This window comes from Callionymus lyra, chromosome 5 (genome assembly GCF_982586985.1).
Source record: "Callionymus lyra chromosome 5, fCalLyr1.hap1.1, whole genome shotgun sequence".
NCBI classification, from domain to species: Eukaryota; Metazoa; Chordata; class Actinopteri; order Syngnathiformes; family Callionymidae; genus Callionymus; species Callionymus lyra.
In genome coordinates this window covers 2,584,169-2,603,043 of record NC_141822.1, presented here as the reverse complement: position 1 = coordinate 2,603,043, position 18,875 = coordinate 2,584,169, and the positions used below count along the sequence as shown (strand labels likewise).

General features: G+C 40.7%; 1 protein-coding gene across 1 annotated transcript in view; it reads left to right on the top strand.

The window, feature by feature from the left end:
- Nucleotides 1-1,953: 1,953 nt before the first annotated feature.
- The window catches only part of kdm2bb (lysine (K)-specific demethylase 2Bb), a 48,523-nt gene continuing 31,601 nt past the window's right edge, over nucleotides 1,954-18,875 (top strand). The window contains exons 1-12 of the mRNA XM_087790463.1: nucleotides 1,954-2,094; nucleotides 2,431-2,575; nucleotides 4,351-4,429; nucleotides 4,499-4,545; nucleotides 4,803-4,981; nucleotides 9,017-9,123; nucleotides 10,239-10,332; nucleotides 10,392-10,545; nucleotides 10,618-10,733; nucleotides 12,134-12,260; nucleotides 14,342-14,709; nucleotides 14,763-14,849. Of these exons, the coding sequence (XP_087646589.1) occupies nucleotides 2,050-2,094; nucleotides 2,431-2,575; nucleotides 4,351-4,429; nucleotides 4,499-4,545; nucleotides 4,803-4,981; nucleotides 9,017-9,123; nucleotides 10,239-10,332; nucleotides 10,392-10,545; nucleotides 10,618-10,733; nucleotides 12,134-12,260; nucleotides 14,342-14,709; nucleotides 14,763-14,849 (1,548 nt within the window). The 5' untranslated portion in view covers nucleotides 1,954-2,049. The remainder of the gene's footprint in view (nucleotides 2,095-2,430; nucleotides 2,576-4,350; nucleotides 4,430-4,498; nucleotides 4,546-4,802; nucleotides 4,982-9,016; nucleotides 9,124-10,238; nucleotides 10,333-10,391; nucleotides 10,546-10,617; nucleotides 10,734-12,133; nucleotides 12,261-14,341; nucleotides 14,710-14,762; nucleotides 14,850-18,875) is intronic.

The following is an 18,875-nucleotide window of genomic DNA, read 5'->3' as shown; positions in this document are numbered from 1 at the left end:
TTTGTAAGTAAGTAAGTAATAGTAATTTGTAAAGATCTTTCTAGACCAGGGTCACAAAGCGCTTGAACAAACACAAACAATATACAGTAAAAAATAAATACAGATTTGAAAACTATACATTTTTTGGTCTCATCTTAGTTTTGTCCCATTTGTCTTATAGTTTTAATTCAATGTTACTGGACTGTTGTTTCATTAGACTTTATTGTTTAAAGTTCTGCTTACAGTGATGCAGGCTTGAATGAGGAGAATCAATGAGGACAAAAAAAATGTGCATTTGATGGTTTGATTGATGTTTATTTGATGGTTTTATTGATGTTTTTGATGGTTTGATTGATGTTTATTTGATTGATGTTTATTTGATGGTTTGATTGATGTTTATTTGATTGATGTTTATTTGATGGTTTGATTGATGTTTATTTGATTGATGTTTATTTGATTGTTTTATTGATGTTTATTTGATTGATGTTTATTTGATTGTTTTATTGATGTTTATTTGATTGATGTTTATTTGATGGTTTTATTGATGTTTTTTGATGGTTTGATTGATGTTTATTTGATTGATGTTTATTTGATGGTTTTATTGATGTTTTTTGATGGTTTGATTGATGTTTATTTGATTGATGTTTATTTGATGGTTTTATTGATGTTTTTTGATGGTTTGATTGATGTTTATTTGATGTTTTGATTGATGTTTATTTGATGGTTTTATTGATGTTTTTTGATGGTTTGATTGATGTTTATTTGATGGTTTGATTGATGTTTATTTGATGTTTTGATTGATGTTTAGATTGATGTTTATTTGATGTTTTGATTGATGTTTATTTGATTGATGTTTATTTGATTGTTTGATTGATGTTTATTTGATTGATGTTTATTTGATGTTTTGATTGATGTTTATTTGATTGATGTTTATTTGATTGATGTTTATTTGATTGATGTTTATGTGATGTTTTGATTGATGTTTATTTGATTGATGTTTATTTGATTGTTTGATGGTTTGATTGATGTTTATTTGATTGATGTTTATTTGATGTTTTGATTCATATTTATTTGATTGATGTTTATTTGATGTTTTGATTGATGTTTATTCTTCCCTCGTTGAGTAAATTTTAATTGTTCATGTCGTTCACAAAAAATCATAAATACAATGAGATTATAACAAAACAATACTTCATTGAATAATAACAACACAGCGAAAAGGTTCACATCCGGGTCAGGAGAGTCAACTTGTGACCTTCATATGTGTAGTTAGTATGTTCTCCTGTGTTGTGAGACTCCGGACACTCCGGTTTCCTCCCTCAGTCCAACAACATAGAGGTTGATTGAGAACTTCTGTAGGTATAAGTGTGTGTGTGTGAATGTTGTGTGTCTTTGTGTGTCCTGAGACAGACTGGCGTCCTGTCCAGGGTGTCCCCTGAATGATTATTGACAAACAACAATAAACATGAGTGCACATTGAAAAAAAGATACATAAATAGTACACTATTCTAAATGTAATACATGTTTGTTTTCATCACTGACTCAAAAAAAATAATAAAAAAATAAAGATAATTTCCCGCCTTCATGTTGATGTTCAACGAAGGTTCCCGAGACATTCCTCTGGTCAGATGTAAATGTTCTATAGAAAGTCCAGCTTGTCCTGATGTTTCAAACTGTCAACGCATTAAAAAAAACATCTGAAAATAACTTTTTCTTTCGTTTCTTCCTCAAAAGTTGAGGCTCTACTCCGAGTCTCAGACATTTGACTGATCTTCACTCGTTCTTCTGACCAAATAAACGTTTAAATACTTTCCTTGACACTTGTGTGTAACCGTGTGTAACCGTGTGTAACACTCGCAGTATTCTACGATCAGAAACACACGCTGGATGATTGACGGACGCGCGCGCGGCTCCCTCAATGTTTTGGTTCCTGCGGTGACGTCACGCACAACAACATGGTTCCCTTGTTGTGAAGCGAGCAGCGTGGCCACCGTTCCCGTGCCCGCGGCGTGCATGGAGACGAGCCGGGGCGACTGGGACACGTTTTGAGGGGTTCGTGCGTGCGAAGCGATGGCACGAGAGCGCGAGCCGTGCGCGGGATCCGGACGCAGACTGGTGCGTGTTTGTTAGCATGTGCTAACGTTAGCTTGTGCACCTGACGCCGTTAGCACAGGCTAGCAGGTGCGTTAGCATCAAAGTTAGGAAAAATTAAATCACGATTTATTTCGTATCGCACGCGTTAACGCTTGTTATTGTTCGTCAATATTGTATCGCATCACGTATGAATGTGAAGATTAGAAGAAACGACGAATACGAGAAGAATTGTAAGTTTTTAATGAATGAATAAAACACGCGTCGTTTGATAGAAACATTGCTTTAATGTCGGTTTAATGTCGGTTTAATGTCGGTTTAACGTCAGTTTAATGTTGAAAGCGCGTGTGTTTGTGTCAGAGATCCATCTGCAGGACGATGTACGACGAGAACGAAGATTCTTCAGACGCGGAGATGATCGTCAACATCCGGGGCTTCAGTTTGGAGCAGAAGCTGCTCAGCGACGCGTTCGACGCCGAGTTCGTGACGTACATGGACGGGAAAGGTTCGACTTTCTGACAGTTAATAAAATCAAATCAACACTAGGAACGATAATTGAAAGAAAAAGAATTGCGATTAAATATGCGATTATTTTTCAATGTCCTGTTTTTTAATTCATGTTTTCTTCAATACAATAAATAATTCACTGCACAGTAAAATGTATTTTTTAGTGATTGTTAAGATAAGTTTATGAAGGCATTTTTAAGATTAAAGCAAATTAATCAAACATTGAAATAAAGGGTTTATTTAGTTAGTTTAGGTAGAACTTTATTGATCCTCAGCAGGTCTCCTTCGGGAAATTGTTTTTTTTCTCCAATTATCCACAGCAATACAGCAATTATTCATAAAAAATAAATCAAAATAAGAACAAGAACAAAGAGAAATAAAGAGAACAAGATGACACAATCTAAGTCTAAAGATAAAGATAAAGAAAATAGATCAAAGAAAAATAAAAGGATACAAAGACTAACATCAAGATACTTTCTCTTCACTCCTGCCCCAAACTCAGAATTGTACAATTTAATAGCCCGAGTTACTTTAATTACATAACATATTCGCTGCAAAAACTCCTGCAAAAATTTGCTCAAAGTTCGATGTAAACATTTATATTAATAAGTCACAATAATAAATCACACAAACGTGCAGAGAAAAGAAAAGTGAAAACACTTATTCTGACTTTTCAAACACATTCATATATTATCATGTACACACTTTGAATTGTGTGATTTGTACAAGGTAGCAATTGAACGCAAACACACAAACACACAGTGGCGCGGACAATGTATTTGTGTTGAAAACACTTTATTCTGTATCTTTTATTCACGTTTACGTCTCACGCTTGTTCTGCTCAACTTCTCTCAGCGCCGCTCGTAAGTCACGTGACGACGTAACGCCTCCAAAATGAAATGAACATAAAATTAAATAAAATCGCAGTCTTTGCGATATAATCATTTTTTTATATCGCGATCATCTGCAAATGCGATTAATCGTTCAGCCCTTTAAAATACAACTTAATATGTCTTTCAATATCAGAGTGATAGAAAGATATACATCACAGGCCGGTGTTTATTTATATTTCCGTACAGTTATTATGTTAAATGATATTTTTCTTCTTCATAACCTTAAGGTTGTTGCTCATGATTTAAGTTCAGAATCATTTTCATCGTCATTGTCAGAGTTTACACAGACCAGGAATGAGTTTCAGCGAAATTGTGCCAAAATCTCAGTATGTAAATAATTCAAATGATTTATTTCACAATTGTATCAAATGTAATTGTTTTAAATATTCTCTATTGAGTCGGACAAAAGTGAGGCCCGTTGACCGTATTTATGTTCATGAGGTTTAATGTTTAAATGTTTGTGACGGCAAAATCTTTACTTTTGCCATCACAAACACATATATATATATATATATAATATATATAATCTTATTTGCCTTTTATTTGTCAATATATAGGGATTTTATTTTAAAATTAAAGTTTATTATATGTATTTTATATTGAATTAAATAAATAACTTTTATCTTTGCATTAGATAAAAAACCTTTTATTTTTCTTAAGAATCTTAACAATTACATAACATGTGATCAAATCACATCTTGAGCTTATTTTATAATGATTTCCTTTTTTTAGTTTTCCAATCATTCTGATCCTGATTTCATATTCATCGTCCGTTTATTCCTCCCTCCTTTCTTTTGGCTCGATTGTAACTCGGTTGAAAACGATTCTTATAGGATGTGCTCGTGATCGTAAGTTCTAACGTGAGCGTCTTCTCTGGCAGACTTCACGTACGAGTTCGTCCAGAGGGAGGCGCTGAGACTTCCTCTCATCTTCAAGGAAAAGAACGGATTAGGAATCAGGTCGATCGTCTTCAACAAGGTTGTCGTGGGATTTTCAAACCAAAGTTAAACGTCTTTCTTTCTTTCTAGAATGCCGGATCAAGATTTCTCAGTGTCAGAAATCAAAGGATTGGTCGGTGAGTACGACTGTGAAGTTTCTTCATGAAATATTTGAACAACAATATATCAATATTGAAAAGATTACTTAAGGGTCCAAATAATATTTTTTGTTTGTGTATTTGTTACAAAGAAGCAAAAAACAAACTATATTATATTTATGTAATTTTTTATTAAATCGCGTTTGTCTCGAGTCTAACATAGATGTTGTGGCGCCACCTAGCGGCGGGGAGGAAAACGTTCCTCTTGAAAACCTGACAGTTGTTGTTGGTCGCAGGAAGTCGTCGTTCCGTGGACGTCATGGACGTGAGCACGCAGAAGGGTTCTGAGATGAGCATGGCTCAGTTCGTGAGATACTACGAGACGCCCGAGGACGAGCGAGACAAACTGTACAACGTCATCAGTCTGGAGTTCAGCCACACCAAGCTGGAGAACCTCATCAAGAGACCCACCGTGGTAAAGTCACATGACACCGTGGTAATGTCACATGACACCGTGGTAATGTCACATGACACCGTGGTAAAGTCACATGACACCGTGGTAATGTCACATGACACCGTGGTAATGTCACATGACACCGTGGTAATGTCACATGACACCGTGGTAATGTCACATGACACCGTGGTAATGTCACATGACACCGTGGTAAAGTCACATGACAGCGTGGTAATGTCACATGACACCGTGTTAATGTCACATGACACCGTGGTAAAGTCACATGACACCGTGGTAATGTCACATGACACCGTGGTAAAGTCACATGACACCGTGGTAAAGTCACATGACACCGTGGTAATGTCACATGACACCGTGGTAATGTCACATGACACCGTGGTAAAGTCACATGACACCGTGGTAATGTCACATGACACCGTGGTAATGTCACATGACACCGTGGTAATGTCACATGACACCGTGGTAAAGTCACATGACACTGTGGTAATGTCACATGACACCGTGGTAATGTCACATGACACCGTGGTAATGTCACATGACACCGTGGTAAAGTCACATGACACCGTGGTAATGTCACATGACAGCGTGTTAAAGTCACATGACACCGTGGTAATGTCACATGACAGCGTGTTAAAGTCACATGACAGCGTGTTAAAGTCACATGACAGCGTGTTAATGTCACATGACACCGTGGTAAAGTCACATGACACCGTGGTAATGTCACATGACACCGTGGTAAAGTCACATGACAGCGTGTTAAAGTCACATGACAGCGTGGTAAAGTCACATGACACCGTGTTAAAGTCACATGACAGCGTGTTAAAGTCACATGACAGCGTGTTAAAGTCACATGACAGCGTGTTAAAGTCACATGACAGCGTGTTAAAGTCACATGACAGCGTGGTAATGTCACATGACACCGTGGTAAAGTCACATGACACCGTGGTAATGTCACATGACAGCGTGGTAATGTCACATGACACCGTGGTAATGTCACATGACAGCGTGGTAATGTCACATGACACCGTGGTAATGTCACATGACACCGTGGTAAAGTCACATGACACCGTGGTAAAGTCACATGACACCGTGGTAATGTCACATGACACCGTGGTAAAGTCACATGACACCGTGGTAATGTCACATGACACCGTGGTAAAGTCACATGACAGCGTGGTAATGTCACATGACACCGTGGTAATGTCACATGACACCGTGGTAAAGTCACATGACAGCGTGGTAAAGTCACATGACAGCGTGGTAATGTCACATGACACCGTGGTAATGTCACATGACACCGTGGTAAAGTCACATGACACCGTGGTAATGTCACATGACACCGTGGTAATGTCACATGACACCGTGGTAAAGTCACATGACAGCGTGTTAAAGTCACATGACACCGTGGTAATGTCACATGACAGCGTGTTAAAGTCACATGACAGCGTGTTAAAGTCACATGACACCGTGGTAAAGTCACATGACAGCGTGGTAATGTCACATGACACCGTGGTAAAGTCACATGACACCGTGGTAATGTCACATGACACCGTGGTAAAGTCACATGACACCGTGGTAATGTCACATGACACCGTGGTAATGTCACATGACACCGTGGTAAAGTCACATGACAGCGTGTTAAAGTCACATGACACCGTGGTAATGTCACATGACAGCGTGTTAAAGTCACATGACAGCGTGTTAAAGTCACATGACACCGTGGTAAAGTCACATGACAGCGTGGTAATGTCACATGACACCGTGGTAAAGTCACATGACACCGTGGTAATGTCACATGACACCGTGGTAATGTCACATGACACCGTGGTAAAGTCACATGACAGCGTGTTAAAGTCACATGACAGCGTGTTAAAGTCACATGACAGCGTGGTAATGTCACATGACACCGTGGTAAAGTCACATGACACCGTGGTAATGTCACATGACAGCGTGGTAATGTCACATGACACCGTGGTAATGTCACAGGACAGCGTGGTAATGTCACATGACAGCGTGGTAATGTCACATGACACCGTGGTAATGTCACATGACACCGTGGTAAAGTCACATGACACCGCGTTAAAGTCACATGACAGCGTGTTAAAGTCACATGACAGCGTGTTAAAGTCACATGACAGCGTGGTAAAGTCACATGACACCGTGGTAAAGTCACATGACTCCGTGGTAATGTCACATGACACCGTGGTAATGTCACATGACACCGTGGTAATGTCACATGACAGCGTGTTAAAGTCACATGAAAGCGTGTTAAAGTCACATGACAGCGTGTTAATGTCACATGACACCGTGGTAAAGTCACATGACAGTGTGGTAATGTCACATGACACCGTGGTAAAGTCACATGACAGTGTGGTAATGTCACATGACACGTGGTAAAGTCACATGACAGCGTGTTAAAGTCACATGACAGCGTGTTAAAGTCACATGACAGCATGGTAAAGTCACATGACACCGTGTTAAAGTCACATGACACCGCGTTAAAGTCACATGACAGCGCGTTAAAGTCACATGACAGCGCGTTAAAGTCACATGACAGCGTGTTAAAGTCACATGACAGCGTGGTAAAGTCACATGACACCGTGGTAAAGTCACATGACTCCGTGGTAAAGTCACATGACACCGTGGTAAAGTCACATGACAGCGTGGTAAAGTCACATGACACCGTGGTAAAGTCACATGACTCCGTGGTAAAGTCACATGACACCGCGTTAAAGTCACATGACACCGCGTTAAAGTCACATGACACCGTGGTAAAGTCACATGACACCGTGGTAAAGTCACATGACTCCGTGGTAAAGTCACATGACACCGTGGTAAAGTCACATGACACCGTGGTAAAGTCACATGACAGTGTGGTAAATTCACATGACAGTGTGGTAAAGTCACATGACAGCCTGTTAAAGTCACATGACAGCGTGGTAAAGTCACATGACACCGTGGTAAAGTCACATGACAGCGTGGTAAAGTCACATGACACCGTGGTAAAGTCACATGACAGCGTGGTAAAGTCACATGACACCGTGGTAAAGTCACATGACAGCGTGGTAAAGTCACATGACAGCGTGGTAAAGTCACATGACAGCGTGGTAAAGTCACATGACAGCGTGGTAATGTCACATGACACCGTGGTAATGTCACATGACACCGTGGTAAAGTCACATGACACCGTGTTAAAGTCACATGACAGCGTGGTAAAGTCACATGACACCATGGTAAAGTCACATGACAGCGTGTTAAAGTCACATGACAGCGTGGTAAAGTCACATGACAGCGTGGTAAAGTCACATGACAGCGTGGTAAAGTCACATGACAGCGTGGTAAAGTCACATGACTCCGTGGTAAAGTCACATGACAGCGTGGTAAAGTCACATGACAGCGTGGTAAAGTCACATGACAGCGTGGTAAAGTCACATGACAGCGTGGTAAAGTCACATGACACCGTGGTAAAGTCACATGACACCATGGTAAAGTCACATGACAGCGTGGTAAAGTCACATGACACCGTGGTAAAGTCACATGACACTGTGGTAAAGTCACATGACAGCGTGGTAAAGTCACATGACACCGTGGTAAAGTCACATGACAGCGTGTTAAAGTCACATGACAGCGTGGTAAAGTCACATGACACTGTGGTAAAGTCACATGACAGCGTGGTAAAGTCACATGACACCGTGGTAAAGTCACATGACAGCGTGTTAAAGTCACATGACACCGTGGTAAAGTCACATGACAGCGTGTTAAAGTCACATGACAGCGTGGTAAAGTCACATGACAGCGTGGTAAAGTCACATGACAGCGTGGTAAAGTCACATGACAGCGTGGTAAAGTCACATGACACCGTGGTAAAGTCACATGACACCGTGGTAAAGTCACATGACACCGTGGTAAAGTCACATGACACTGTGGTAATAGAGCTTTTATATCGTGATTCAATGTTCAGTGTCAACAAAGAGTCCTTCAATGCTGTGCTGTATTTCCTAGTGTGTGTTTCTAGTGTGTGTTTGTTCTCTTCAGCTGGACCAGGTGGACTGGGTGGACAACATGTGGCCTCCGTCTCTGAAGAAGAGCCAGACGGACGCGACGAACACCATCACGGAGATGAAGTACCCGAAGGTTCAGAGGTTCAGGATCAACTAGTTACTTCTTAGACTCCACAAATGTAACTAATGTGGTCACTAGTTACAGTGTTTAACCAGGTTTAAATGTGTCAGCTTCGCTCCATCACTACAGTTTCTGCCGTGTTGTAAAACCTCACGGTTGCTAAGCAACAGAGTCTTGCATCACGAACGGCTGCTTCTGAACAACTGACTCTGATTGTTGCTGATACAGCAGTTTTATCAGCACATGTTATGAATTCAACTGTTCAAATGTAGACGTATAATATTTACGTAACGTGTCTATATAAATCATTTTTCACTCTTGTTACACAAAATGAAATAATATTTAACTGTAAATATTGTATTTATTTATTACGTTATTGTATTAATTATTATTACAGCGTAAAAATGAACAAGAACTGAAAAATATATCTATTTATTTGAACTGTTAGAGGAGCTTGATTACACAGAAACACATGAAAAGAATCTCTGAATCTGAATCAGAACATTTGGATTCGCCACAAGTCAGTTGAACAGAATAGAATGAATGAAATATAAATAACTATAACTGTAATTAAAATGTAAATGTATTATGTATCTCTATGTAAATTAAAATATCACAGTCACTGTAAATTAAAAAAATTAAATAAAATGTAATAATAAAAAAAGGATTAATAAAATAAATTAAAATTAAAATATTGTATGTTTCTCTATGTTAATTAAACAATCACAGTCACTGTAAATTATAATTACAATAAAAAATTCGAAATACAAAATTGATTAATTTAATAAAATACATTAAATTACAATAAATTAAAATGTATAGTGTATCTCTATGTATATGTAAATTAAAATTACAATGAAAATGTCTCTGTAAATTAAAATATCACAGTCACTGTAAATTATAATTTAAAAATAAAAAATCAACATATAAAAAGTGGATTAACAAAATAAAATACAGTAAATTATAATTACAATAAAAATGTCTCTGTAAATTAAAATATCACAGTCACTGTAAATGATAATTACAATATAAAAAAAATGGATAAATTAAATAAAATACAATGAAAAGTGATTTGTATATAATATATTAATAATTCAAAGAGTTCCAGGTGTGAGACGATGTGTTTCTGGCGCAGGTATTGTCTCATGAGTGTCAAAGGCTGCTACACCGACTTCCACATCGACTTCGGAGGAACGAGCGTCTGGTATCATGTGTTCAAGGGTCAAAAGGTCAGTGTCATTGACCTTTTATCTGAAGGGAAGACGTTGACTCGTCCGGCTCCTCGCAGGTGTTCTGGCTGGTGCCGCCGACGCTCCACAACCTGTCCCTGTACGAAGACTGGGTTCTGTCGGGGAAGCAGAGCGACGTCTTCCTGGGCGACCGGGCAGACGGATGTCAGAGGGTGGAGCTGAAGCAGGGCTACACCTTCTTCATCCCGTCCGGTGCGGACGAGTCTCTCCTTCAACTTTAATAATACTGATACTAACCTGTCGGCGCTTCCTGACGCCTCACAGGCTGGATCCACGCCGTCTACACTCCCAAAGACACGCTGGTGTTCGGAGGGAACATCCTCCACAGCTTCAACATCCCCATGCAGCTCACCATCCACGAGATCGAGAACAGGACCAAGGTCAGAAGAACGTTCACACCCGTCACCTGTGATGTTAGATTTGAAGATCCGCGATTCTCTATTCAAATATTCAAGACATAAACATAACATTTTATTAACATGCTTGTAGCTGATGTTGAAAATCCAAAAGATGATTTAAAACGATATAATCTACCGTATTTTCCAGACTATAAGTGTCAGTTTTCTTCATAGTGTGTCCGGAGGTGAGATTATACTCTGGAGCGACTTATGTGTGAAATTATTACCACATTATTAGCGGTATATCATTTCACATGTTATTCTCACACTAAACCACCAGAGGGCGCTCTAGGCCTGTGTTGATCATTTCCACGTAGAAGAGGAAGCATCTTCTACCTCCGGAGTTAGTTAGTTGTTTAAAAGTGACACGAGGATGAAGAGTTATTTGGAGTTACACGGATGGTTTGGTAAACTAGTTAGTGATTGATGCTATAGTTCTCTGAATAACTCTTCATATGTTATGTTAACATACCAGGTTCTCACTTCATGTAACGGAACATTATTCTGTTGTTGCCTCTAGTTTTATTTTAATTCTCTTTCAAGATCACATGTCTGTTCTTGGATTTTATCAAATCAATTTCCCCCAAAAATGCGACTTATACTCCAGTGCGACTTATATATGTTTTTCCTTCTTTATTATGTATTTTATGTCTGGAGCGACTCGTGCTCCGGAGACACTTATAGTCCAGAGAATACGGTAATATAATCTCTTAGAATTAAAATACTAATGAATAGAAAATAATATAAACAAAATTGTATGATTAGATAAAACATCCACAAAAACAAATGGAATAAGAACAGAAATGGATTCAAACCGACACATCAATATTTTTAATGTATTAACCCTTGGGTTGTCTCTGGGTCAAAGGTCAACGACCTCCCTGGCTCCCATACATACGTATGCAGTGGTGGAGGTCGTTGACCTTTGACCCAGAGACATTACAAGAGTTAATAAAAATATTTTATTAAATGAATAGATTCACGAGAATTAAGAAAATCAAACTTTGAAGGCAAAAAGAAATATTCAGACTAAATCAGTTCTGTTTTGAACGTGTAACTAGTGTAACTAGTGTTACTAGTGTAACTAGTAATACTTGTTGAACAAACTTCAAACTTGTTTTTTATTTCAAAATAAATATTCTAGTAACATTTCTAAATGTTCATTCGTCAGGATCATTGACTTCTGAATGTTCTCTAACATGTGATCGAGTCACTGAACATGTAAATTCTTGGATCACGTTAACAAACAGACTAACGAGCAGATTATTATCATTGAACGATAAATCACACGTTTGTCTTCATTTCCAGAAGTTGAATCTAAACTTGTGTTTAACTCTCTGAATACATTATGTTTTAAAATGACTTCATATGTTTCTCTTCAGGTTCATTCCAAGTTCCGCTTCCCCTTCTTCTACGAGATGTGTTGGTACGTCCTGGAGCGATACCTGCACTGCCTGACCGGACGCTCGTACCTGTCGCCCGAGCTTCAGAGAAGAGCTCCACCTACTGGTGAGCGAAAGAATCACAACAATAATAGTGTCTTTATAGTCAAAGCTTTGTTTGGACAGTGATGACAGGGACACAGATGACACAACAATGATCATCCTGGTTCAACTGTAGAATACAAACAACAACAAAAATAAAAACATTATTATGAGTATTATTCAAAAATACCATTAATATGTAGTGTTTTTTAGATGTTGTGCAAATTGTCTTGTAGTCTACGAAAGTTTTATTAGTTTTATTAGTGAAGACACTGTATCATGATACAGTTGTGTAGTGAAGACACTGTATTATGATACAGCTGTGTAGTGAAGACACTGTATCATGATACAGCTGTGTAGTGAAGACACTGTATCATGATACAGTTGTGTAGTGAAGACACTGTATCGTGATACAGTTGTGTAGTGAAGACACTGTATCGTGATACAGTTGTGTAGTGAAGACACTGTATCATGATACAGCTGTGTAGTGAAGACACTGTATCATGATACAGTTGTGTAGTGAAGACACTGTATCGTGATACAGCTGTGTAGTGAAGACACTGTATCATGATACAGTTGTGTAGTGAAGACACTGTATCATGATACAGTTGTGTAGTGAAGACACTGTATCGTGATACAGTTGTGTAGTGAAGACACTGTATTGTGATACAGTTGTGTAGTGAAGACACTGTATCATGATACAGCTGTGTAGTGAAGACACTGTATCATGATACAGTTGTGTAGTGAAGACACTGTATCGTGATACAGTTGTGTAGTGAAGACACTGTATCGTGATACAGTTGTGTAGTGAAGACACTGTATCGTGATACAGTTGTGTAGTGAAGACACTGTATCGTGATACAGCTGTGTAGTGAAGACACTGTATCATGATACAGTTGTGTAGTGAAGACACTGTATCGTGATACAGTTGTGTAGTGAAGACACTGTATCGTGATACAGTTGTGTAGTGAAGACACTGTATTGTGATACAGTTGTGTAGTGAAGACACTGTATCGTGATACAGTTGTGTAGTGAAGACACTGTATCGTGATACAGTTGTGTAGTGAAGACACTGTATCATGATACAGCTGTGTAGTGAAGACACTGTATCATGATACAGTTGTGTAGTGAAGACACTGTATCGTGATACAGCTGTGTAGTGAAGACACTGTATCATGATACAGTTGTGTAGTGAAGACACTGTATCGTGATACAGTTGTGTAGTGAAGACACTGTATCGTGATACAGTTGTGTAGTGAAGACACTGTATTGTGATACAGTTGTGTAGTGAACACACTGTATCGTGATACAGTTGTGTAGTGAAGACACTGTATCGTGATACAGTTGTGTAGTGAAGACACTGTATCATGATACAGTTGTGTAGTGAAGACACTGTATCGTGATACAGTTGTGTAGTGAAGACACTGTATCGTGATACAGTTGTGTAGTGAAGACACTGTATCATGATACAGCTGTGTAGTGAAGACACTGTATCATGATAAAGTTGTGTAGTGAAGACACTGTATCGTGATACAGTTGTGTAGTGAAGACACTGTATTGTGATACAGTTGTGTAGTGAAGACACTGTATCGTGATACAGCTGTGTAGTGAAGACACTGTATCATGATACAGTTGTGTAGTGAAGACACTGTATCGTGATACAGTTGTGTAGTGAAGACACTGTATCGTGATACAGTTGTGTAGTGAAGACACTGTATCATGATACAGCTGTGTAGTGAAGACACTGTATCATGATAAAGTTGTGTAGTGAAGACACTGTATCGTGATACAGCTGTGTAGTGAAGACACTGTATCGTGATACAGTTGTGTAGTGAAGACACTGTATCATGATACAGTTGTGTAGTGAAGACACTGTATCATGATACAGATGTGTAGTGAAGACACTGTATCATGATACAGTTGTGTAGTGAAGACACTGTATCATGATAGTACATTACTTTGTTCACATGTGTTATCTAAACTGGATGAAACCTCTCGTCTCAGTTTTCTGTCCATTTACTTTCCAGTCACGATTGATCCAAATGAGATCAATCATTAATTGATCATTAATGAAGATGCGACTCTTGCCTCCTTCAATGTCTTCAGACGACGAGTCAAAGGACACGACCTTCAGTTCCTTCTGCAGAGCTCAGGACGTCCACGAGGACCAGGCTCTTAACAAGAACGTCTGTGAATCCCAGAGGGTTCCCCGGGACGACCCGGAGAACGGGAGGCTCCTGAGAGCCGGTCTATCGGTGGACGTGGAGGACAACCCCTGCTCCACCTTCCTGGATCACTCCAGACCCTGCTCCGACTCCTCGCTCCCAGACCCGCAGAACAGATGGACCTACTTGACGGAGTTTGAGTTGATGGGACTGTGGGCTCTGGTGGAGAAGCTGGAGTCTCTTCCCGAGAGCAAGAAGTGTGTTCCTGTGGGAGTCACGAGTCCTGGAGCTCTGCTAGAGGACATGAAGGTGAGACACCAGACAGGAAGTCCAACCTTCTCTGAGACGTCTGCTCCATCCAGGTGGTCTTGAAGGAACACGCGGACGACGACATCAAACTCTCCATCTCCGGCCGACCCGTGGTTCACTGGTCCAGGAGAACGATGAAGGTGAGAAGAAGATCCACAGTCTGTGGTTATGGTTGTGTTGTTGTTGTCGTGCAAAACACAATCACAACAAGACACCGCTTTAAGAAACACAATCACACCAACACAAGATTTGAAAAACACAATCACAACAACATAAGACGCCGCTTTAAAGAACACAATCACAACAACACAAGACGCCGCTTTAAAAAACACAATCACACCAACACAAGATTTAAAATACACAATCACAACAACACAAGACACCGCTTTAAAGAACACAATCACCACAACACAAGACAGCACTTTAAAAAACACAATCACAACAACACAAGACAGCACTTTAAAAAACACAATCACAACAAGACAAGATTTAAAAAACACTCAAAGATGCTCGAATATGAAGTTTAAATCTGATGTTGAACATTTCAGTTGTTACTTTTTTATCAAAATTTTCTTAATCATTGAATTTGTTTTATGGATAATTGAACTAAAAGCATTTTCATGTTTTTTTCACATAATTTAATCTAAATCCAATCATTTCAAAATAAACGTTATCATTTAAAAACGATTTAACAGTCACAGGATCGTGTCGCGTGAGGAGTTTGATCAGTAGCTCTGAGCTCGGTTGGTTTAGTCTGGAGACTCTATTATAACAACATTTATATTTACAAATGATTCAATTCAATTATTCAAAAAATATTGAAGTCAAGTTTTACACTTTATTACTTTATAAAGTTGCTCTGAAATCTGGACGAACGAGAGGTTACGAGAGTCCATTATGACGTAATAATGGCTTCACTCCTCCTCCAGCTGTGATCAAGCTTTTTTTATACAATGAGTCCCTTGGAGGTGGAGACCATTGATGACGTGCAGTGACAAACCTCCATGCTTGACCAATCACAGCAGAGTGGGTGTGGTTATGGTCAACAAGATTTCATCTCTCTCCTCCTCTTCCCTCGATGTTCCCCTCCTCTCTTCCCCTCCTCTCTCCTACACCTCCTTCTTCCCATCTCTCCTCCTCCTCCCTCTTCCTCTCTCTCTCCACCTCTCACCTCTATCTCTCTCCTCTTCCTCTCTTTCTCCTCCTCCTCTCTCTTCCTCTATCTCTCCACCTCTCACTTCTATCTCTCATCCTCTAACCTCTATTTCTCTCTCTCCTCCTCCTCTCACCTCTATCTTTTTCTCTTGTCCTCTCACCTCTATCTCTCTCCTCTTCCTCTCTTTCTCCTCCTCCTCTCTCTTCCTCTATCTCTCCACCTCTCACTTCTATCTCTCATCCTCTAACCTCTATTTCTCTCTCTCCTCCTCCTCTCACCTCTATCTTTTTCTCTTGTCCTCTCACCTCTATCTCTCCTCCTCTCTCCTCCCCTCTCTCTCTCCTCCTCTCTCCTCCCCTCTCTCTCTCCTCCTCCAGTCGTGTCCATAAAGCAGCTGCAGCCTCTTTGTGTTTGTCTTTTGTAATGAGTCCATCTGGCTCTATTGGTGCAGCAGCTTCTCTCTCTCTCTCTCTCTCTCTCCCCCCCTCTCTCTCCCTCTCTCTCTCTCTCTCTCTCTCTCTCTCTCTCTCTCCTCATTGGTGCAACATGACCACCCCTCCACGCCCCCTCCTCCTTCATCCCGGTCCTCTCTCGCCCTCCATTGGCCTCCAGCGACTCTGATCCTCCTCTTTTTTTGGGAGGAAATCCATGTTAATGATGTGTGTCTTGCATCTGCTGGTGGTATTGTTGGGGGGGGGGGGGAGACCAGACAGCAGGAGGAGAAGGAGGAGCTGCAGCCATGTCAGTTTATCCCTGAACCGTACGTGAAAACCCGTCATGGCCATGTCGCTGAGCGCCGACGATGAGGACTACGACTCTGACGCGGAGCAGGTTAGAACTGGAGCGTTGAACCTCTGAGGAGGAGCTTGTTCTTCAGGTCGCACCTCCTCAAGGATGGAGGAGCAGCAGAGGAATGTGAGGAGTCCTGATGGAGCAGGAGGTGAATGTGTGGAGACCTGATGGAGCGGGAGGTGAATGTGTGGAGTCCTGATGGAGCAGGAGGTGAATGTGTGGAGTCCTGATGGAGCGGGAGGTGAATGTGTGGAGTCCTGATGGAGCAGGAGGTGAATGTGTGGAGACCTGATGGAGCGGGAGGTGAATGTGTGGAGTCCTGATGGAGCAGGAGGTGAATGTGTGGAGACCTGATGGAGCGGGAGGTGAATGTGAGGAGACCTGATGGAGCGGGAGGTGAATGTGAGGAGACCTGATGGAGCAGGAGGTGAATGTGTGGAGACCTGATGGAGCGGGAGGTGAATGTGTGGAGACCTGATGGAGCAGGAGGTGAATGTGTGGAGACCTGATGGAGCAGGAGGTGAATGTGTGGAGTCCTGATGGAGCAGGAGGTGAATGTGTGGAGTCCTGATGGAGCAGGAGGTGAATGTGTGGAGTCCTGATGGAGCAGGAGGTGAATGTGTGGAGACCTGATGGAGCGGGAGGTGAATGTGAGGAGACCTGATGGAGCAGGAGGTGAATGTGTGGAGACCTGATGGAGCAGGAGGTGAATGTGTGGAGACCTGATGGAGCAGGAGGTGAATGTGAGGAGACCTGATGGAGCAGGAGGTGAATGTGTGGAGACCTGATGGAGCAGGAGGTGAATGTGAGGAGTCCTGATGGAGCAGGAGGTGAATGTGTGGAGTCCTGATGGAGCAGGAGGTGAATGTGAGGAGTCCTGATGGAGCAGGAGGTGAATGTGAGGAGACCTAATGGAGCAGGAGGTGAATGTGAGGAGACCTAATGGAGCAGGAGGTGAATGTGAGGAGTCCTGATGGAGCAGGAGGTGAATGTGTGGAGACCTGATGGAGCAGGAGGTGAATGTGTGGAGTCCTGATGGAGCAGGAGGTGAATGTGTGGAGTCCTGATGGAGCAGGAGGTGAATGTGTGGAGTCCTGATGGAGCAGGAGGTGAATGTTTGGAGACCTAATGGAGCAGGAGGTGAATGTGTGGAGACCTAATGGAGCAGGAGGTGAATGTGAGGAGTCCTGATGGAGCAGGAGGTGAATGTGAGGAGTCCTGATGGAGCAGGAGGTGAATGTGTGGAGAGCTAATGGAGCAGGAGGTGAATGTGTGGAGACCTGATGGAGCAGGAGGTGAATGTGTGGAGACCTGATGGAGCAGGAGGTGAATGTGTGGAGTCCTGATGGAGCAGGAGGTGAATGTGTGGAGTCCTGATGGAGCAGGAGGTGAATGTGTGGAGACCTAATGGAGCAGGAGGTGAATGTGAGGAGTCCTGATGGAGCAGGAGGTGAATGTGTGGAGACCTGATGGAGCAGGAGGTGAATGTAAGGAGTCCTGATGGAGCAGGAGGTGAATGTTTCTGAGATGCAGGTTCATCACGTCGTCATTTCAGGATCTTCAACAACTTACCAACGTTATTCAAAGTGAACTAAATAACGAATGAACTAATGATCTAGTGAACTAACTAATGTGTCAACCTAAGATCAAAGTTATGTTATTTACAAACAAAAACAAAGTTAAAGTTATGTTATTTACAAACAAATCAAAGTTAAAGTTATGTTATTTACAAACAAATCAAAGTTAAAGTTATGTTATTTACAAACAAATCAAAGTTAAAGTTATGTTATTTACAAACAAAGTTAAAGTTATGTTATTTACAAACAAATCAAAGTTAAAGTTATGTTATTTACAAACAAATCAAAGTTAAAGTTATGTTATTTACAAACAAAAACAAAGTTAAAGTTAAGTTATTTACAAACAAATCAAAGTTAAAGTTATGTTATTTACAAACAAATCAAAGTTAAATTTATGTTATTTACAAACAAAAACCAAGTTTTTCTCAAGTTGTCTCTGAGCCCCTCTCCTCCTCTTGGTCCTCCTTCACTGCTGTATCTTTGGGTGATATTTCATCACTAGTGAACAAGATGAAACCCTCCTCTTGCTCAGATGACGTCCTTCCTTGTAGGCTTTTTATCAAAGTATTTGATGTAATTGGCCCCTGGGTTACCAATATGGTGAACCTCTCGCTTTCCACAGGTGTTTTTCCCAATGCATT